Genomic DNA, 19,849 nt, shown 5'->3' with positions numbered 1-19,849 from the left:
CTTTCAAGAAAATTAATGAGCACATTGGATAGGTATTTTATTGAACAGATTTTGGTAGTGGTTCCTAGCAATCATACCATCTCACAAATAAAATACATTTGTCTCTCCAAAATTTTCAGGGACCTAAATAGTGCCAAAGGCTTTAACTCCAGCCATGAGATATTACACCAAAGGGAGAGTTTTAAGATACAGCATACTGAGCAACTTTAAAGGCCCTGGCCATGGGAATGCCCAGGTATGGGGCTGGGGTTGCCCTTGCCCTTCGAGGGTTACTCTCAAGCACTTACATCATCAAAGTCGGCGATGATCTCGTTCAGGAGCCGCAGGCACTCCAAGCCCTCCTTGTTGACGTCTGATTCTGTGTAGAATTCCTTGAAATCCGGAATGGAGGCAAACATAACGCAGACACAGTCATAGGACTGGTGGTATAACTCCTGCCCAGGAGAAAAGGAAGATCTCAGCACTATGCTCCTAATGCCAGTGTTTCTTTCCACGAGGATTGGTAAAGGAGCCACCCAGTGCCTCACACCATCTGTCCCACCTCAACGCAAGGCCCATTCTAGACACTGGCCATTGATCACAGGTGAAGGCTTCTAATAAGCCAGATGCAGGCTCAGAATCCTCAACCTGCTGCTATTCCCAGCTAATATGAGATGCCCTTCCAGTTAAAGCTCTTTGGCATCCCTACCTTAGGTCTCTCTTACAAGAGACCACAGACTTCTGACTTAGGAAAAAAGTGTTATTTAAGCAACTGAAAGGAAACAAAATGATTTCTCAAACCACTACATTGTCCTACAATGACTGACTCGTCACAGCTTCATTCTTTGGATTGAGATCTTTATGCACTTCCCTTTTTAGTGTCTCCTGAAAGGAGCAGATGAAACTCATCAAGTTACTTCTTAGTTCCACAGAAGGAACCAGGGAAGCAACTCAGGCTATGTATCATATTGTATTAGACACCGACAATTTCTAATACAGATGGCTGTTTGTTTTTAAATAGAAGGAGTCTCATAGTTCTTTGTCCTTGAACATGAATAAAATACAATGTCTCATAAACGTAATTTCAAGGTGTTTTCCTAATTTTCCCAACATACAGTTAAAATTCAAAGTTTCAGGAAGGAATGGTTGTTATGTGGGCATGGGGTTAATCCTAGGAATGAGGATTTGCCCTCCCCCTGGTGCTGGCTCATCAGGGCACTCAGATGGCCCAACAAAGACAGGATGGCCAGGTGCCATGGATGGTACAATGCATCATGGGAAATGCTCCCTCCCTCCCCCACGCAACGTGAGGCCAGTTCTGAAAAGCAAGATGACCACCCTCTGAATGAGGAAAGAATGCCATCAGCTGGTGCTTCCTGGGTGCCTGGCAAGGCAAGGAAATCTACTCTGCATGAATGCTATCAACGATCTCTGTCCTCTGGGGCACCTAGAAGAATCCCTTGGCAGAGAGTGAGTATTTCAACATTACAATAACTCCAACGTGGCCTCTCAGAAGACCATTTCTTCCCCCACTGAGGTCTCACAACAAACACATCAGGGCAATGGTGACCCACAGAAGGTCACAACTACTTCCTTGAAAAGCTAGACTCATGTCATCCTGTGCTCAGGGACAACCACCTCGCAATGCCATCTACTACTCAAAATACATGTACAACAGAATCAATGTTTCCCTTTTCTACTCTGCTCTCAATATGGCTGACCTGGCTCAATGGGCAGACCTGTACTTTCTCTCTCTGCCAATTGTGTTTGTGAACACTTATACCCTGGAAAGACAACCCGTGCATTATGTGACTACCAAGCTTAGGTTCCAGCAATGCTGACTATGCCAGGGAGTGTGGGTAACAGGAAAGATAACCTTCTAGGAGCCTGTTCTAGTTAAAAATACCAGTTTTATAAAAGTAGCATAAATTCTACTGACTTTCCTGCTCTTAAGGAAAATGGCTACATCTAGAAAGGCAGAAGGCTGGGCCTCCCCACTGACAAACTGAACCTCATCCACCCCCTGGGGTGGGCTCCGAGCATGTGCATCTTTTCAAAAGCTACATGGATTATCCAGCTGTGCAGTTTTGACTACAAACCTCGGGCTAAGTGAGAAAATGGAAAGTCAGGGTTGTCGGCTGACCCACCAAGGCTCCCAGCTGGCTGTCCTAGTCTCTGGAGGCCTGCTCTGGAACTCTGCAGACTGTGAGTGCTGCTCGGGTTATGGGCTGCAAACTGGTCACCCCCTCTCTCTGACAGGTTGGTCACTTGGAACCTTCAGGGAAACACCAGGGACCATGAATTATTGGTCCCTGGTCCCCGATTCAGGATTTTCCTAGCACTGTACTTGGGAACCAGGGGAAATTCACAAACAGAAATATTCACAAACTCTCAGGAGTCAGTGAGACTCAGAGTTAAGTACCATACCCTACATTCATGAGAGGTTCCCTCAGGTCTTTGGGTTGAGCTTGGGGCCGGAGAGGATCACAAGCTGATTTGGTCAATAGCCTGAGCTTGTCTTATATTTCCAGAGGATCTGGGGGTGGGATTGGGCAGATGGGCAATCTTTAAGGAAATTTTGGATTTCAGGGTCTAGAATGGATCACCCCTGTCTATCACACAGCTGCCAAGAAGTGTCACTGAGCCTTAGAATTAAGCTTAGATGTCATTTTAACATTTACTCACATGCAATCATTCTGCTCAAGTAATGGACAAAAAACACAAAGCCAAGGACATTCCTGTGCCTACTGCCCCCTTCAGTTTATTGAGTAGATAATTCTTCCTGAACCTGGGATGAAAAGCTGGGTAATACGAATCCTCTTGTCAATAATTAAAGTTCCCAGCCCAGTGAGTAGTCGAAACTCAGAACCTGGTTGAGTGTGCAGCTTTTCCTTTGCGTGGGGTGGGCCTGTTGCCATGGGGCATCTGCAGGTTGGGGAAGGGGGCATGGTTGACTCCAATCCCCTCTCTCTACTTCCCATGCTTCTATTTTGACCCTCCAACTCACTAGCCAGGCTTTCCATGTCATCCAGGGGAGAAGAATATGAGAGAAATGTCCATTGGAGGGCCCTACAATGGGCCAAGAGTCATGCAACTCTCGCATGTGTAAATTCTGCACACTGTTCCGGACTCACTTTGGAATAGGGGAGCTACTGTCTGCTGTGTCACAGACTGAAGTTCACTCTAGCATCCTGTCACACACACACACACACACACACACACACACACACACACACACACCATCCTGAGGGCCTGCTGTGGCTTCACACCAGGTGTTAGGGACACAGAGATGGGCAGCATATGCCCTGCCCTAAAGGAGCTTAAGGTCCAACTGGAGAGAGAGCAAATAAAGTGAACATAAACACAAAGTGTAATTAGTGCTGCTTCTGCCCAGATGTGGAGATGCTGGGAGCTTCTCACCTAAGCTGCAGGGAGCTTGGTATGTCCTAGAAAATGTTCAGAACTGCCACTTAGGTCCCCTACCTCCCAGACCAGCATTCTCCTACTGACTTGGGCTGTAGCCCTTGTGCCAGTTAGCACCTGCTGTCCCAGCTAATGACCCATTTACCCGGGGGAGTCAAGTGATTAGGAAGCACAAAAACAACCTGGTGAGATTCCGGCCTGGCTCTATCAGGGACGCAGGTGAGGATCTGCCCCACAGTGGTTGGGAGGGCACACAATGCCGAGAAGGGAGGTACTGTTTTGTGCACAAGCTGCATTCCCCCATGCCCTCGGTAGCATCTGTGTCTTGTTCTGATCAAGTGTCAGCTCTTCTAGAATGAGGCTGCCTGGCTCAAAATCACACGCAGTCCTTTCTACTCGGGGACTTGGCAGAAGGTCCACTGGGTGACAAAATGAGCTCCTTTCAACCAGTGATGAAAGCTAGCTTTGACATCTGTTCAAGGGCCTCTCAGAAATATATTTGTGACAACACAGCAGTCTGAAGAGCAGGCTTTGTAAACCAGCAGGCTCGGCCTGGGTGTATGCCATTCTGTGCCTGGGCCTGAGTGGTCTGCGGGCCTGGATCTGGCCAGGACACAGCTGGTAAACAAGCATGCACAAATTTTAGGTAAGACACAGGCTGTCCCCCACGACCTGCAAACCTGGGCTTGGAAGCAAGCGGCAGTTCTCTGCCCACGTGCTGGAGCACAGGCATAGTGCATAGTTTCCCTCTGAAATGAAAGCTTTTCAGAATTGTTATTGAGATTAAAGCATTCTTTACTCCTTATTTCAGGAGGGAGTATAATGCCCTCTGTACATCCCTGTAGTAGGTAGGAGAATCCAAGTGACACTCCAGAAAGCTCTTTGCTAATGTGGGTCCCGGCCTAGGTCGCATGTTCCCAGGGAGAGCTCCAGAAGGCCATGGAGCGGCAGTCCTTCACCACAGGACTGGAAGCTGTGCTCCTGTCCAGGCTCTAAAACCCCGGGGTCTCCGCATGAAGAGGTGGTGAGTGCTCAGCCCACCCCACAGAGAAGGCGCAGGATAAGGGGACAAAGTGATGACATTGGGCTTCCTTCTCCACTCTACTCAGGCCCAGAAGGGTTGGGAGAAGACTTCCTTAAAAGCTATTGATAAATTCCATGGAAGAGGGGTGGGGTGGGGGAGGGGGGGAGGGCAGTGATTTTGAATTTTTGCATTAAGTCTGGGCTATTTGCTTAAAAGGTAACTAAAACTGAGTGTTTACTGCATTGCATGCCAGCCTCTGCTGTAAGAGCTTTACATAAACTACTGCTTTAAAAATTAATCACAGCCTGTAAGAGAATGGACCCTGAGGATCCACAGCTAGAAGTGCCAGGCTTGGGACAAGAGCTTTGCTGTCAGCTACCAAACAGGCACAGCAGGTAGAGAATAGCTGGCCTGCAGCCCAGGAAAGGCACGTTTCGCTGGTGCTGCAGGCATCATTCACCTGCAGAAGCCCTTCTCTTGGGTGCAGGGATCTCTCTTGGTCCCCAGTGTTGGCCATGCTCTGCCATCCCTGGTTTGGGTCTGGAATTTGGTGGAAATAATCTTGCTTGAACAATAACAAGAACTTCCCCCAGGGAGCCTGACTGAGAGAGAGAGAGAGAGAGAGCTCGCACAGGATGTCCCTATTAGGCCCTGACACCATGGAGGGGCACCAGCAACCTTGACCATGCATCTTCAGCGTTCAATAACACGGACACCATTACCATTTAGCTGCGGAAGCCCAAACACTGCCAGCCTGCCTGGCCTGGGACTCTGAGGTGAGGATGACGCATGACTGGGTCGGGGGTGGAGTGTTCTGTCCAGGACCAATCCAGGACAGGAAGGTCTGGTTGCAACAGGAGAAGTTAAGCGCTGAGCCTGTTGGGGCATTGAAAGGATGGAGCAGGTGTTTGCTATGCATTCAAATGAGTCTCTTTATAATAACCCTGTTATGAGTTTTGGGGGAAACAAACAAACAAAACCCCAAACCCTCCCTTACTGAGACTCACAGTGGGAGCTCTGAGAACCTGCAGGCCAGGCTTTGTGACTCTGTTCTTGTTCCGAACCTTTATCTAGTCTTCAGCTAACAGAATCACCTGCACTACCTGTCACTAGAGAGCAAAATCGACCCCAGGGGGATGCAGAATCTTCGAGTCCACAGCAAGGGCTGCCCTGATGGCAGGCGCTCTCTGGGCCTCCCTATAATGTTTTAGTCCCCAAGTCTTATAGTGGCTGCTTGAGCAGCCTCCCCTACCTAAAAAGCAAAGTGACAATAAAACATAAAGTTACAGCCAAGAGTTCTGTGTCTGACTAAACACAGAGGGCCTTGCAGCCCACGACTGTGCAGAATGAGGTGATCATTTGAAGGGCTGTCCATCCATCCGATGCCCCCCATTTCAGATTCAACATGTGTAGCTCTACCCTCAGGAGCAGTGTCAGGGCAGTAGCTAGAGAGCACAAATCTAATGACGCATGGGGGCCACGGGACCCTGAGCAAAAACCTAAGTCCCCTGACATAGCTGTTACGGAACTTGCAGACTTTGTGGCAGTAAGAGTTTGGGAAACTCTGAGACTGAGCTCCCATTTGTTTCCCTGCAGGGCTGTGCACCGCCCAGTCAGGGAGATGTTTCCTGAATGAAGAAATAAGCCGTCTTCACCCTTATCTGACAAATAAGGAAATGAAACACAGAGCTGGTCTCATTTAACTGTGCTGATACCTACTTTGTCTCTAAAAAGTCCCCAAATGGCCCACGCAGTGGTGAGTGCCAGAGCCAGGGTTCAAACCCGCTTCCTCTTCCCCCAGCAAGCCCACCTGGGTGGTGAAGGTCAGGGGACACACGATGTGTGTGTTTAATCAGCAGCACTAATGACAGGACTTGGAGGGAAATGTTACTCCAGTCTTGGGAGCACTCAAGGGTTGCGGTGGTGTCATGAGGGTCACTGGCATGGCACACAGTAGGGACACTCAGTAAATGATGAGTCTGCGTCAGTCACGAGCACTCGAGCTTCAGCACTGCCCTCCCTACCAGGTATGTGCCACCTGCATAAGGTGGGACTCTGTACCCTGATCTGTTCAATGTTCACCTCACCTGGAGGGGTGTTCATTGTGACTCGCTGTGTAAGTATTCCCTGCTTTTCCTAATGCGACTGCAGGGTAAGGCACGATTCTTCTTTGGGAAATGAGGCGATCAGGGCTCAGCCCTGGGAAGCAACCGGCTGAGGTTCACATGATAGAAAATGCTGGCTTAAGATCTGAGCCCACTCTGTTTAGCTCTAGGTTTCATTCTTCTCCCTGCTTTTCTTGTATTTCCGAAGAAGCCATAGAGATCAGATGCTTGTTCGAAGAAGTCAGGCAAGCAGGAAAGAAGAGAAAGAATCCACAGATTCTACATGTTTGGTCCAGGGAGTCAGGAGGGGTGAAGGGAATGTGCAAGGCATGTAAAGCTCAACCCTGGGGCCTTTTCAACTTGAACTGGGCACTGTCCTGGCATCTGGTTGGACAGACATAGCCCTGTGGAGTCTAGAATGTTCTCTCCCTTGGCCTCCCCAGCCTCCATCTCCCTGCTAGTTTCTAGCAATTTCTTATCAGGTTCAGAAGTCACTTCCTGACAGAGGTGGCCTTTCTGGACTGCCACATTTACACTGCCAGTGCCCTTAAGACAACAGGATCCTGTTCCCTCCTATGGACCAGAGCTTCAAGAGGAACAAGGCCACCTCTGTCCCAGTCATCTCTGTGTCCAGGCCCAGTACCAGCCTGGCCAGCGGACACGGGCAAAATTACATACGTGATTAATTTATAAACTGAATTGATGCCTAGACATATAGACACGAGGGTGCTCTTACACTGCTAATGAAAATTGATGGTTCCTTCTTAATAGATGTAAGGATTTCATCATCTATGACCAATAGATAAATCGGTTGCTTAATAACCTACTGAATGTACCAGGAGATATAGGAAAGTGAATGGTCTGCAGTCAGTCATACCTGCGGCGGGACCCTGGCCTGGCTCACGCACCCAGCAGGCTCCCAGGAAGATGACAGTGTCCAGCATCTCACCCACAACTTGGCACTTCTTCTTCATGCCAAATTTACATGGGCTTCAGAAAAATACCGCACAAACCTTGTCCCTCCAGGTGGCTTTAGCCCATCCTAGAGCATCGTCACAATTGAGTTCATCCATCTGCAGGCTTCCTGATCCCTCATCTACTCCCCACCTCACTAAAAATTTCCTAAACGGGATTATCCCTCACGCATCTTTGAAACTGCACTGTACTCAACACAGGGCTTTGCGCACAGTGGGTGCTCAAATACCTGTTTCTTTAATTAATATCGTCCCACTGGAGATATATCTTGTAACTCAGGAATATTAATGAAATTTCATGACATTTCATTTTGTAAGCCATTTCAACAATGACATGACACCCTAGCATTTCCAATGCTAGTAAAGTACCATCCCTTAATACCTTCCATAAAATTGCCATTTCCATTCATTTAAAAGGATGGACTCAAGACTTTGATCTGCTCTTGTGTGGATAATATCCAAATTCCATCTCATATCTTTGAAGTTCTAAAACCTGCAAAAGGCTCCCAGGAAAGTCATGAGAAATCAAAGAGGGAATGTGTGAAATGTTTGGTTTAACTTTCCCTCTGGATTTGGGTCTCTAGTGTATGCTGGTACTAAAGACATCCTCCTACACTAGGGACTGGGTGGCCACTTTTGTGATATAGCTATTTGGAACTCCAGTGTCTCGTATTGCACCTTCAGAACTTTATGTTACTGGGGGAAAGTTAAGAATAATGAATCAGTTCCATGCTAAGATGCTCAGTGGTGATTCTCGCTCATTATTCTTGACTGACATCTATACAGCTCATCAACATCCTCTTGAAAGTGGACTTGAATAGTTAGGCGTCTGGAGTGCCACAGGCATCTAGTGACTGCCTGGAGCATCTGGGCCTCACCCAGCCCACAGTCCCATCCCGGCCATCTGCCCCGCCTCATCTCACCTCATTCTTCAGGCTCCTGGCCAGGAAGTGCTCGGCCACGTGTGCAGGAAGCACGTTCTCCAGCAGCACGCGGTTCAGGTTCTCCATGGTTTCTATCTCCTCCCGCTCTTTATTGAATTTGTTCTTCCATAAGAAGTCTAACCTACAGTAATATTCATTCTGTTACAAGAGGACACAGAGGTAAAGAAACAATAGGCATCTTGTCCTGCCAGAGAGTGGAGGTTTTAAAGAGAAAATAAAAAGAATGAAACAAAACCAAATGAAGAACCCCCAAACAGAATTCTCACCTTCCCTGCAAAGCCCCCTGTTCTGTGAAAATGCCTCTCACTCAACCTCTAACACGGATTTGCAAAAACAAGTTCAGGAATGAACCAGCCTCAGGAACAGAGAAAACAGTTATGTTGGAGGCTTGCCAAAACAAAAAGAAAAAAAGAACAAAAAAAGACAAGAAAGCTTCTTGTTTACTTATGTTAATAAAAGTTGGCTTGAATGATTTGTGAAAAGAGGCATAATAGAATATAAATAATGAATAAATGAAAAATGGAAAACATAGTAGAGAGACTTCATTGTTTGATTTGCATTTAAAAAATAATAGTGTTCATTTGTGGCTGTTTGCTTTTAATATTTAAAAATCAGTTTTCCCTACCACGTATTATATAATTAAGTATTCACTGAAAAATATGCATTTTTGTTTGGTATTTCATTGTACTGAGAGAATTACATTATACTTAGACAAAAGTCCATTTTGTTATCATTTAATTAAGATGGTGCCTGGTAATAAAAACACATGCAAATGCTTTACAATGTATGAAAACTTAATGTTTTCAGAAAACCAGTTATTAACATTGTAGAAATAGAGAGGCCTGTTTACTGTCAATGGGTCTCTGGTTTTGGCATCATTTTGTGACAACTATGATGTAAATAATTTAATATAATGAAATAGACTTGAGTGGATCCACCTGTAACAGAAGGGCCTACTAGAGAGGGTGTATTTCAGCACAGATAGTAATTTATTGACAAACAAATGCAAAGAAGAACTAGATGCAGGGGGCTTGTTTGTTAAGTATACCAGTGACAGTACAAAACAAAACAAAACAACAACAACACACACACAAACAGCCCCTCAGGAACAAATGACAATTAAAAAAATCCACATTCTGATTCCAAAGAGTGACAGTCATTGATCTGCTAGGTTTGATCAAACTATGTTCGATCCACTAACAAATTGCTACTCCTTCTGTAGCACGGCATTTATTTTTGCCTCGCATAGACAGACATTTAATAAAAAACACTGCAAGTGATGTTTTTAAGTTTGTTTATATGAACTTTTTACATTAATGTCGAATTTCCCACATTCTGTATTTATGGCGATCATGCTGGGCACTTAGTAGAAATGGCTTTTCGCTTGCAGAATAGATTATTTATTTGGGTCTTTTGGGGGATAAGCCAGTGATGTGACCGGGTTTAAACTAAAACGACAGAGCCATGTATGGTGGTGGCATTGAGAAGGCAGGCCTACACTCAAGGCCAGACCAAAACGGAACATGCGGTGAAACCATGGAGCCAGCAGGGCCCGCAGCAGGCTCGGTTCCTGCAGGTTTGAAAGGTTTCCGTGAACCACACAAAGGGCTGCTCAGGTTTTCTGAGTGATCACTCTTGCATCACAGAGAAGCAGTTTGCAAGTCTTCTAATAAAAGGACCTGGAGCACTTCGGGACCAACTATATTGGACTGAAAGTAACATTTTGCCAACTCTTGGCACCTCCCGTCCCCAGCAGTGCTCTCCTCTGCAGAATCCTTTCCTTGATGGGCAGGCACGTTAGAAGCTCAAGTGGAGGCCCCCAGAGGAAGACAAATGTTCCCATCCTCAACCAGTTGTCATGGATTTAATGGCACCTCCCCGAAAGATAGTTCCAAGTCCTAATCTCTAGTACCTGTGACTGTGACCTTCACTGAAAACTGTGTCTGCAGATGTAATTAACTCTAGGATTTCAGGATGAGGTCATGCTGGATTCAGGGTGGGCTGTGAATCCAGCGACTGGTGTCCTTACACGAGAAGCAAGAGGGAGACACCGACACGGGATGTGGCCACGTGGAGAGACCCAGCAGAGCACTAGCGGTGAGCCACGGCCTTCTTCACTCTGTATGTTACTTCCAATAAAGCAGCCACTCCGCTGTGACCCTGTTCCTCACACTGCCACCCATCTCTCAGATTCTGTCTGAAGCTACTCTCAAGTTCTCAGGGGCCCAGATCCAACACAGAGACACGGCATTTTGCCCTCACTCACTTGGGCAATGGTGGGAGAAAGCAGGGAACCTGAGAGGCATCTAAACCCTATGGGGACCCCGCTGCACCTCACTGCTGGGTTTCACACTGCAGCACAGCCTCCAGGGAAGTTTTGTCCTTTGTCTAGTTCTGAAAACAAGCTAAGAAACTGGAGGGCTTTACATCTTTCTACTGTACATGGACAGAGGAAGTGGTCCCTGGACGGGCTGCAGGAAGCATGTGATCCGCTTTTGCTTAGATTCTGAACTCTCACATACAGGGACCTCAGCCTCACTCTGAGGCTACTAGACTGCTACCTGCATGGTCCCCTATCTTAATGAGCCCACCTAGAATGCAGACCCCGACGGCAGTGTGCTGTTTAAACCTGGGAAAAATACGGGGAATCTTCCTTTTTCAAAAAAGGCCCTTGGGTTGGCCAGCCTTTCCATCACAAACTGGATTCAGTGCAGAGAGCAGCACTGTAGCTCTTGTCTGGGCCATGTGTTATGTTTTCATTAAGGTCTCTTAGGAACCTACAGCAATATTTATTACACTAATTTGCTCAGAAAGCAAACACATCACCATCATTTCAAAAAAGATGGTCATGGGACAGAGGAGTCGTTAGGACAAATGACAACAAAAATGAGTCACAAAATGGCTGTGCTATGGTTTACAATATCACCCAGGAAAGACAGCTCTCTGGACATGAATATATAAGAAACTTAAAAACTTTATTTCAAATATTGGATGTTTGTTTATAATATACTTGTCTTCCTGGAAGAGTGTGCAGAAACACTACATCTCAGATTCCACAGTTGTTGTTAGACCGGAAGGCTTGGCAAAATCATTCTGTTAATGACTTTGGATGGAAGGTCAGCCTCCTGGCTCACCTTAATATATCCTTGGTGCCAGGTGTTCAAGGATGACTGTGAAATGATTACTCTCGTGGGGAGTAAAGACCTTCTAGGCCTCTAGATGTACATATTATTGTTCCATTAGTGACAAAAGAAGAATGACTCCCTGTGGGAATAGCATCAGCACTACCGCGTGAAACTAATGCCCAACCATAGTAGTAATCCCTTTAACTACCTTAAATCACTTTGAAAGTAACAGATTAATGGGTAGTCACCGGATTCAACCACATTTACGTTGTGAGATGGAATGTTTATCATTTCAATAATCAGTAAAAATGTGGGACAATTCAATTTGATTCCAGGTTCTTAAAATGTAGCAATCTGAGGGACCTTTCTAACAGGCGAAAGTTCAGGACAATACACCCCCCCCCTCCCCGTATGAAATGGAGGAAAAACAGGTGACTTCACAGAGGGGATAGTTAGATTGTTTCCTCAGGGCTGATTGGTTGGTGATATTCCCTAAAGGAAGCCCAATTCTCTCACGACGAATTGTAGAGAAGCCCAATTCTCTACAATCTAAATTATAGGCTTTCCTGACAGAGGACCTGCCTTTTCCCTATGAGTGAGAACAGATCGCTAGCTGGTCACAGTGAAGAAAACCAGGTAGCAGGAGAAGCAAATGAAACCAAGAGAAAAGAACAACACAGTGTAATAGGCTTATAGAAATGTGCAGGTTATCAAAAATGTAAGCCAAAGGAAGCAGAACCAAGCAGGAGCCAGGAACAGCAGCTGGGAAGGGCTGAAGGGAGACAGCGATCTCTGAAGCTCCGCAGCAGAAGACAGCGCTGAGGACAGCCCTGGGAGCTCCTGGGGCAGGCTGCCCCCAGCACTCCTTGGGGAGACGGAAGATGACAGTGTTCCCAGGCTGCTGGGCTGGCAGGCACAGGTCTGGTCTCTGCCCTGGCTATCAGCAGCTTCCTGCTGTTTAACAGTTTAGTGATGTGTATATAATTCCAATGGATTTGCACTGTAGTTAGTTATTTCCAGATTAATCACTACTTGGCTTCACGTTACCCATCAAAGAACTCAAAGCAAACTTTGGTTGAGACAGAGCTGCCAGGCATGAGATGAGTCTGTTCATTGGGTGAGTGTCCTTGTGTGTAGGCAGAGAAAGAAAAGTGTTTTTAAAAATCCTGCACCCACAGGCTGTACTGGGAGACCAGTAGGAAGTGAGGGGGCCAAAGGAAGGAAGAGTAGTTTCATTTGCATCATAAAATAAAATTTGTGAACAAAGATCTATATTTCTAGGAGTGATTACAAGTGATTACAGATTTCCATACCCACTTCAAAGAAAAAGAAGCACGTTATACATTCTGAAAAGCAAATGAAATCCCAGGCAAGGGAAAGTTTTTTTTTTCAAATAGTATCAGCTATCGAGGGAACACTTTTTAAGGCTTATGAAACCTACAAAATGTATTTTCAGATTTAACAGGAAATTAATTCAGTCACATCTTTACCATTCACAAAGTTTGCCACAAGTAGAAAAAAATGAGGCCTTTTTCCTTTTATCTGTGTCTAAGCCCACATACCCTGTGCTGCCCACTTTCTCCCAAGTGATAGGAAGATTCTCATGTTTCAGCATGTGTTCACACGGAAGTAGCTCTGATGCACACCCCCAAAGTGTTATTAATACGACACTTAGAGAAGTTATGGAAAAAACCAGACTCCTTACCTGTCTACCCAGAACAAGCAGCGTGATGAAGAATATAAAGAGAGACACTGAGCCCATGGTCTTCAGGTCCTTCCAAATGCCTGGTCTATTAAAAAACAGACAGACAAAGACAATACAAAACAACATACACACAGGACGTGGAATTTGAATTCGTGTATCAGCCCACTTCAGAAACTCTAGTGCATGTCTATATTCTATTCCACACACACACACACACACACACACACACACAGAGTCTTTAAATTTATCTTCAAACCCAGATTACATCGAAACAAAACAATCTTATTTTAGAAGCTCAATAAAAAAAAGTTCTTCCAAATTGATATAGATTTCTTACTTTATAAGCTCTAACAAATGTAAGAGGAAGGAATATGAATCATATTTTTTATAGTTCTGGGATCAATGTGGATAACTTAATATGTAACATCTTCAAATTTTCAGTTATTATTCTCAAGAAACAGTATGCTAGAAATTAATAATCATGTGAGGTATAAAAATGAAGTAGGGAACTTCATATCTACAAGCTACTCCAACCTATGAATTGTATATTGTGACATAACTTTCTCAAAGGCACCCACTCTTATTCCCTCCCTCATATGAGTTTGTATCACGAAAGCAGAACAAAGACGGAAGCCCCCAGTTCACAGGCCCACTCCCCCCAGGTCCAGACAGACGCCAGTAGATTACCCGTGCCCACGGTCTCCCCATGCTGGCTGGGCCCTCTGTCCTCACCCCGACATTCCAGGCAGTGACCATCCACACACCCAAGTTGGCATGGCTGGTGGTCAGTTTTATCGGTCAACTTGAGTGGGCCACATGGTGCCCAGCCATTTACTCAAGCATTACTCTGGGTGTTTCTGTGAGGAATATTTTTTGGTTACGTTCAACATTTAAGTTGGTAGGCTGAGTAAAGTGACTGTCCTCCATAAAGTGGGTGGGCCTCATCCAATCAGCTGAAGGCCGAAACAGTAGAAAAGGCTGGCCTTCCTTTGAGTAAGAAAGAATGCTCTTTCTTGCTTGACCACCTTTGAACTGCAACATCAAAATCTCCTGGTTCTGCAGCAGCTCCTGGCTTTCAGCCTCAAACCAGGACACTGGCTTAGCAGATTTGGGACTTGCCAACACCCATAATTACACAAGCCAATCCCTTGTGATAGTCATATCTGTATCTCCCACTGGTGCTGTTTTTCCTGAACACCGTGACAAATACAGGATGCAAGGAGAAATCTACGGCCACCCTGGGGAGAGTCTTGCGTAAGCCAACAGGTAAAGATTTCCCACATATTTCTGTGAGACCTGAGAAAAAGTCGATTTTGTATGGAGACCATGTCACATAAGTCTCATAGGTTGTATTTAATTAAGTATAAGTATCATGTAATCACTTTCTGCCTGTGAGTTGAAGTTGCTTTGAGATTTTCCTATTTCTCTCTGGAAGGTTCAAGTGCTGATGAGAGAGAGAAATTGATCCACAATGCTAAAGAGCTCAGGTGGGCTTTGAAGTAAGATAATCCGGGTTGGAATCATGGGTCCACCTTCTCTAATGGGCTGTGGGACCTGGGATTAACTGCTAGAAATCCCGCTTTCCTCGTCAGCCAAAGGGGGTATGAATACCTACTTGACGGGCTGTTTCCATCACTAAATCAAATACTATTTATATACCTGGCATAGAGCCTGATCCATAGGAAGCCCTTCATAAATGGCACTTGTGACTTTTAGTATTAACTACAGAGTGATGAGGGAGGGAAATGGAGTGAGGAAAGCAGAGATAAAGATATGCAAATGCTGATTGGTGAATATCATTAACAGAATGAAAGGTCCAAGTGCAAAGGAAAAGTGGATTCCTGCAGAAATGAGGACACAATTGCCCAATCCTTGTAGTTCAAGGGCTTAGGACCTCAGAGAACTCTCCAGAAATTGGCTGTGCTTGCATTCAGGGCCCTTTCCTCCCTTCCAAGCCAGCTGTGGCTGGAAGAATCTGAGCTCAGCAGCTGTAAGGAGGTCTTCAGTTTCTCTCTGAGAATGAAGCAAGTTGAAAAGTGCCATTTTCCTGTCTCGTATTGATTTTAAGAAATGAAGTTCCTTTCTGAGCCTGTGGCAGCCGTGTCTGTGCACAGTTGAAGTGACTCAGGAGAGCAGTTGTTTATAAACAATGCTGACTTCAATGAATGTTCAACTCATTTTTTCTATATTGACTATATTGACACGATCTTGACCAGTTGGTATAAGTGGCACAACACAGCCAACAGCCTAAGGAGCTGGCTCAGGCTGAATTTTTAACTTTCATGTTGCTTCATGAACGTCTTATTACTTTACAATGCCGGGGGTCTCAGAAAGCAGCTTTATTATCCCCCTCTTCCACCCCTGTAAGCCCCAAACTAAAAGTGAAATGTTGACTCCCCAGTCAGGATTTTGCAGTAGCATCTTCAATGCAACCAATAGCAACTTAGGTCCCCTTGGCATTCCCAGGAAAGGGACCAGATGCCCCAAACATGCAGAGCCAGCTCAGGTCCCTCCCACTGATGGAGAGTGGGAGGGAGGACCCCCTTAATGCAGTTCATGACCTGCCTGGGTTTGCAGTTAGTCATACAGAAAGTATATGGAAGCAACCTATGGGGATGATCCTGTTCCAGAACTCCTCACATTAATGCATTTGCACACTAGTTGGGAGTGGAAGTGTCCTGCCTTGGCCATCTCTCACATCTTGAGGCTTAGTGCGGAATAGTGGTGGCTAGAGGTGGGGACTTGGAGGAAGTAAGACAAGGGAGGGCTCTCATGCCAGACTTGGAAGTGGGTTTGAAGTATTGACCCAAAGGAACCTCAGACATAAGAAGGCACCACCCAGCTCATAGAACAGAATCATGTACCAACCAAGACATGGGTGTACCTTTTTCACTTCTGAAATTCTCTGTACTAGGAATGACTGCATCTTGCTTTCATGGGTTTCATTTAGATGTCTTTAAAACTTTTTACTCATCTAGCCAAAAAGAGTTGCCTACTCCTCCTGGGGCCCTTCTCTCTTATGGGGGCCTCTCACAGACGCACACTGTCAGAGCTTCTGCAGTTTGAATGATGGATTTCTCCATCTACAGATCCATTCCTCGGACACCTTGCTTTTTGTGCGTATGTGGTTGCGGGGAGGGGAGAAAGGAATGTGTAGTATGGAGGCAGCATTGGAGCAGATGGAATAAAAGTGCAGGGTGTCCTCCTGGCAGAGTCTAGTCAGTTGTGTGGATCATTGTATCAGCTCCCCAGGGCTGCCAAACAAGGTGCCATGCACTGGGTGGCGTAAAACAATAGGGGTTTATTGTCTCACAGCCTGGAGGCCACAAGTCTGAAACCAAGGTGTTGGCAGGGAGATGCTCTCCCTGAAACTTGCAGAAAAATCCTTCCTTGCCTCAACCTTGCTTCCGGTGGTTGGAAGTCAATTTCTGGCACTCCTTGGCTCACTCCAGTCTCTGTCTTCACCATCACAGGACGTCTTCCCAGTGAGTCTCTGTCTTCACATGGCCTTCTTCTTATAAGGACACCTTATGCCCAACTGATTACGTCTGCAATAACCCTGTTTCCAAACACGGTCATGTTCTGAGGTATGGGGGGTTAGGGCTTCAACACGTCTTCTTCTTGGGGACCCAGTTCAACCCATAAAAATAGTGTCAGCCATTTATATAAAGAATGACAGCTAGTTAGGTGTGAGGGCTCGTACTCTCTCTCTCTCCTCTTTAAGTTTTAAGAACAATATCCACTTTGGAATTTCATGTGTGAGCATTGTTCTGTCACTCAGTTATAAAGTAGGGAAGACAGAGCTGATATAAGTGAGAAAGTCTCTAACTCTATGATTCTTGGGACAGTTCCAGCCAAGGTATGACCAGCTATGTTTTCTTTAACCCCTGAAATTGACACTGGAGATGTAGATATCCAAGTATGCCAGTAGCCACACACCAATTTACAGATGGCCCTCACCCAGTGCTGTTAATGGGGCATTCATTCTGGCCTTCAAATTCCGAGAGCCCAAAAGACCAGAGAAACCTAACAAACCGGGTGACAGATAACGAGGGATTACTCGGTGAACCAGTTTCTAACCTACAGGCAAACAGTTCTGGTGAGGAAAGAATGACATTTTCATTGTCTCAGGGGAGAAAGCAGTTTGGGCATATGGACTCAAATATAATCTTTAAAATTTTTTGGTTTTTCCTAGGTGAAGTGAGCCTCTATTTTTTAAGAAAAAAGCACCTCAGGAACTCAAGTTAGATGTTGATTTGGTAACAGCAGACAAACTGAAGTAAAAGTGTGATATATATATATTTATACATCTCACACATTCTTTATCTGCTCCCACATGACAGAAACTTCGGTGGTTTCCCTATCATGGCTATTATGAAGAGTGCTGCAAGGAACATGGGGGTGCAGATGTCTCTTTGAGACCCTGATTCCAATTCCTATAGAGGTAAACCAGTAGTGGGATTACTGGATCATGTGGTAGTTCGGTGTTTAATTTGTTTGAGGGACTTCCATAGTGTTTTTCTAGTGACTAAAGCAATTCATACCCTTGTCAACAGTGGGCAAGGATTCCCTTTTATCCACATCCTTGTCAACACTTGCTTATCTCTTGTCTTTTTGACAACAGCCACTCTAACAGGAGTGAGGTGGTATCTCACCGTGGTTTTGATCTGTAGCTCCCTGATCAGTGATGCCGAGCATCTTTTCATGTACAGGTTAACCATTTTGTATGTCTTCTTTGAAAAAATGCTCCACACTTTGTGCTCCCTCTAGTGGCAGAATTCTTAAGCTTTTATGCCTCCTCTCCTTCCTAACAATGCACCACAGCAAATGCGGACAGCCTCCCTTTTGTTTTCCCAAACAAAACCTGTTAATGTCCCAGTCCCCATATCTGGGTCAGCTTTCTGTGCATGCTCACTAGCCATCTGCCAAAGCTTGCTCTCTCCATGGCTCCCGGGAGTGCACACAGGGGCTGGCCACAGAGCAGGGGTGGGGGACCCATGGGTGAGCTTCTCCCAGTGGCTTGTGGACAGGCTGCTTGCCGTCCTATCTTCCCCACTTCCCGCATCTTCCCGACCACCAGTCATGAAGCTCCCGATTCCTGGATTCCTGTACTCCAGATAGGCCGAGAGAGACATGGGCCTCTTTGGTAGAGTCCTGCACAGTCGGGGATGCTTCGTGCTCACTTGCACACTCTTTTTCCCCTTTAGGAGAAACCATGGGTGAGGAGATGTCTCTTGATCCTAAGCTGTGCCTTCATGGGGGAGGAGTGATGTGGGTAGAGTCGAATTGTAATGCCTACTGTAATGCATTCAAACTTGCATTTTTTTCTTCCCATAGTGTGCTGGAACTTTCCTTTGGAAATCTCCTCCCAGATTTCTTGGCATAGGGGCTGGACCCCACAGCTCCCACAAAGGTACTTTTGTCTGCGGACAGACTTGAAATTATTACATTGAGCTGGGGGGAACAAAAACGAGAGACTTCTTATTCTTCCATGAAGCTGTGCTTTCTCCTATGCGTCTGAATCTCCACAGTTCTTCAAAGTCTTTCCAATACTGCAGTCAACTCTGCGCTACCTAATGCAGCTCCCGGCCAGCACGTTCACTCCTGTTCCAGGCGTGCTGTGTGCACTTGACCAGGATTCCCTGCCGATCTCCTTCTGGTTTCTGGTGAACCACGACTTTCTTAGGGAACATTTTTGTGACCTTCTTGACAACAGAGGCTATTTTTTATCCATCTCTGTGTGCCCAGACTCCAGCAGTCAGGCCTGGCATATGGAGGATGTTCAGTACAAGTGTGTTATGAAAACACACAGATGAGTGGACAAATAACCATGCTGGTCAGAAACCTCAGAGGTTTAATTTCCAGATACTCTTTTCTCCCCCTGGCTGGACACAGATTCACTGGGATCCTATGCAGTCTTCTAGAAAAGGTGGTCCAATGTCGTCCAAAGACAGACGACTCAAAGCCTATGACTCTTCAGAGCGGTATTCATAAATGCCAAACAGAACATTCTCGGGCTGCAAACAGACTAATACAATAAGGGACGTGCATAGCTTTGGCCTCACAGATCGGAGAGTGGGTGGTAAGTTCACATTCTACACAGTGTCTGGGCACCGGCTCTGGGAAATCTTCCTCCTTCCTCCCTTCATTCTAAAATCAAACAAAGTAAAACAAAACAGCCTAAAATTTGAGTTTCTTCCTGCAGGTGAGTCCAAATCACAGGACATTTTCTTTCTTAGGTTAGATAACAAAATAGCTCACTAATGGCTGCTTTTTACAGAAGAAAAGAAAGCTTTAGTAGGCCTTGGATGACTTGCTTTTTTTGTTAAATTAGGCATCTCAAATTACCTACCTCCAGCCCTGCTGTTGGTGTGTGTCAGCCACAGAGAAACGTGTGTGTTCCTTATTTCCTGGAGGTGGCATGGGGTGGGGGGATTCAGAAGGGGAAGACAAACTGAGATATGAAATTCAAAAATAATATCTTTTCAATATTAACTTGGGTATGTCATGGGTTTGAATGCAAATTTGAAGTACATTTTTAATTTAAAAGAGGAGGCTACAAAGAAATTT

General features: G+C 45.6%; 1 protein-coding gene across 1 annotated transcript in view; it reads right to left on the bottom strand.

Moving 5' to 3' along the window:
• Positions 1-19,849, bottom strand: part of ADCY2 (adenylate cyclase 2) — a 344,352-nt gene that overhangs the window by 23,785 nt on the left and 300,718 nt on the right. The window contains exons 19-21 of the mRNA XM_024578430.3: positions 13,280-13,364; positions 8,429-8,587; positions 288-434 (exon numbers count right to left, since the gene is read on the bottom strand). Of these exons, the coding sequence (XP_024434198.3) occupies positions 288-434; positions 8,429-8,587; positions 13,280-13,364 (391 nt within the window). The remainder of the gene's footprint in view (positions 1-287; positions 435-8,428; positions 8,588-13,279; positions 13,365-19,849) is intronic.

Source organism: Desmodus rotundus, chromosome 1 (genome assembly GCF_022682495.2).
Source record: "Desmodus rotundus isolate HL8 chromosome 1, HLdesRot8A.1, whole genome shotgun sequence".
NCBI classification, from domain to species: Eukaryota; Metazoa; Chordata; class Mammalia; order Chiroptera; family Phyllostomidae; genus Desmodus; species Desmodus rotundus.
This window is presented reverse-complemented; position numbering and strand designations above follow the sequence as displayed.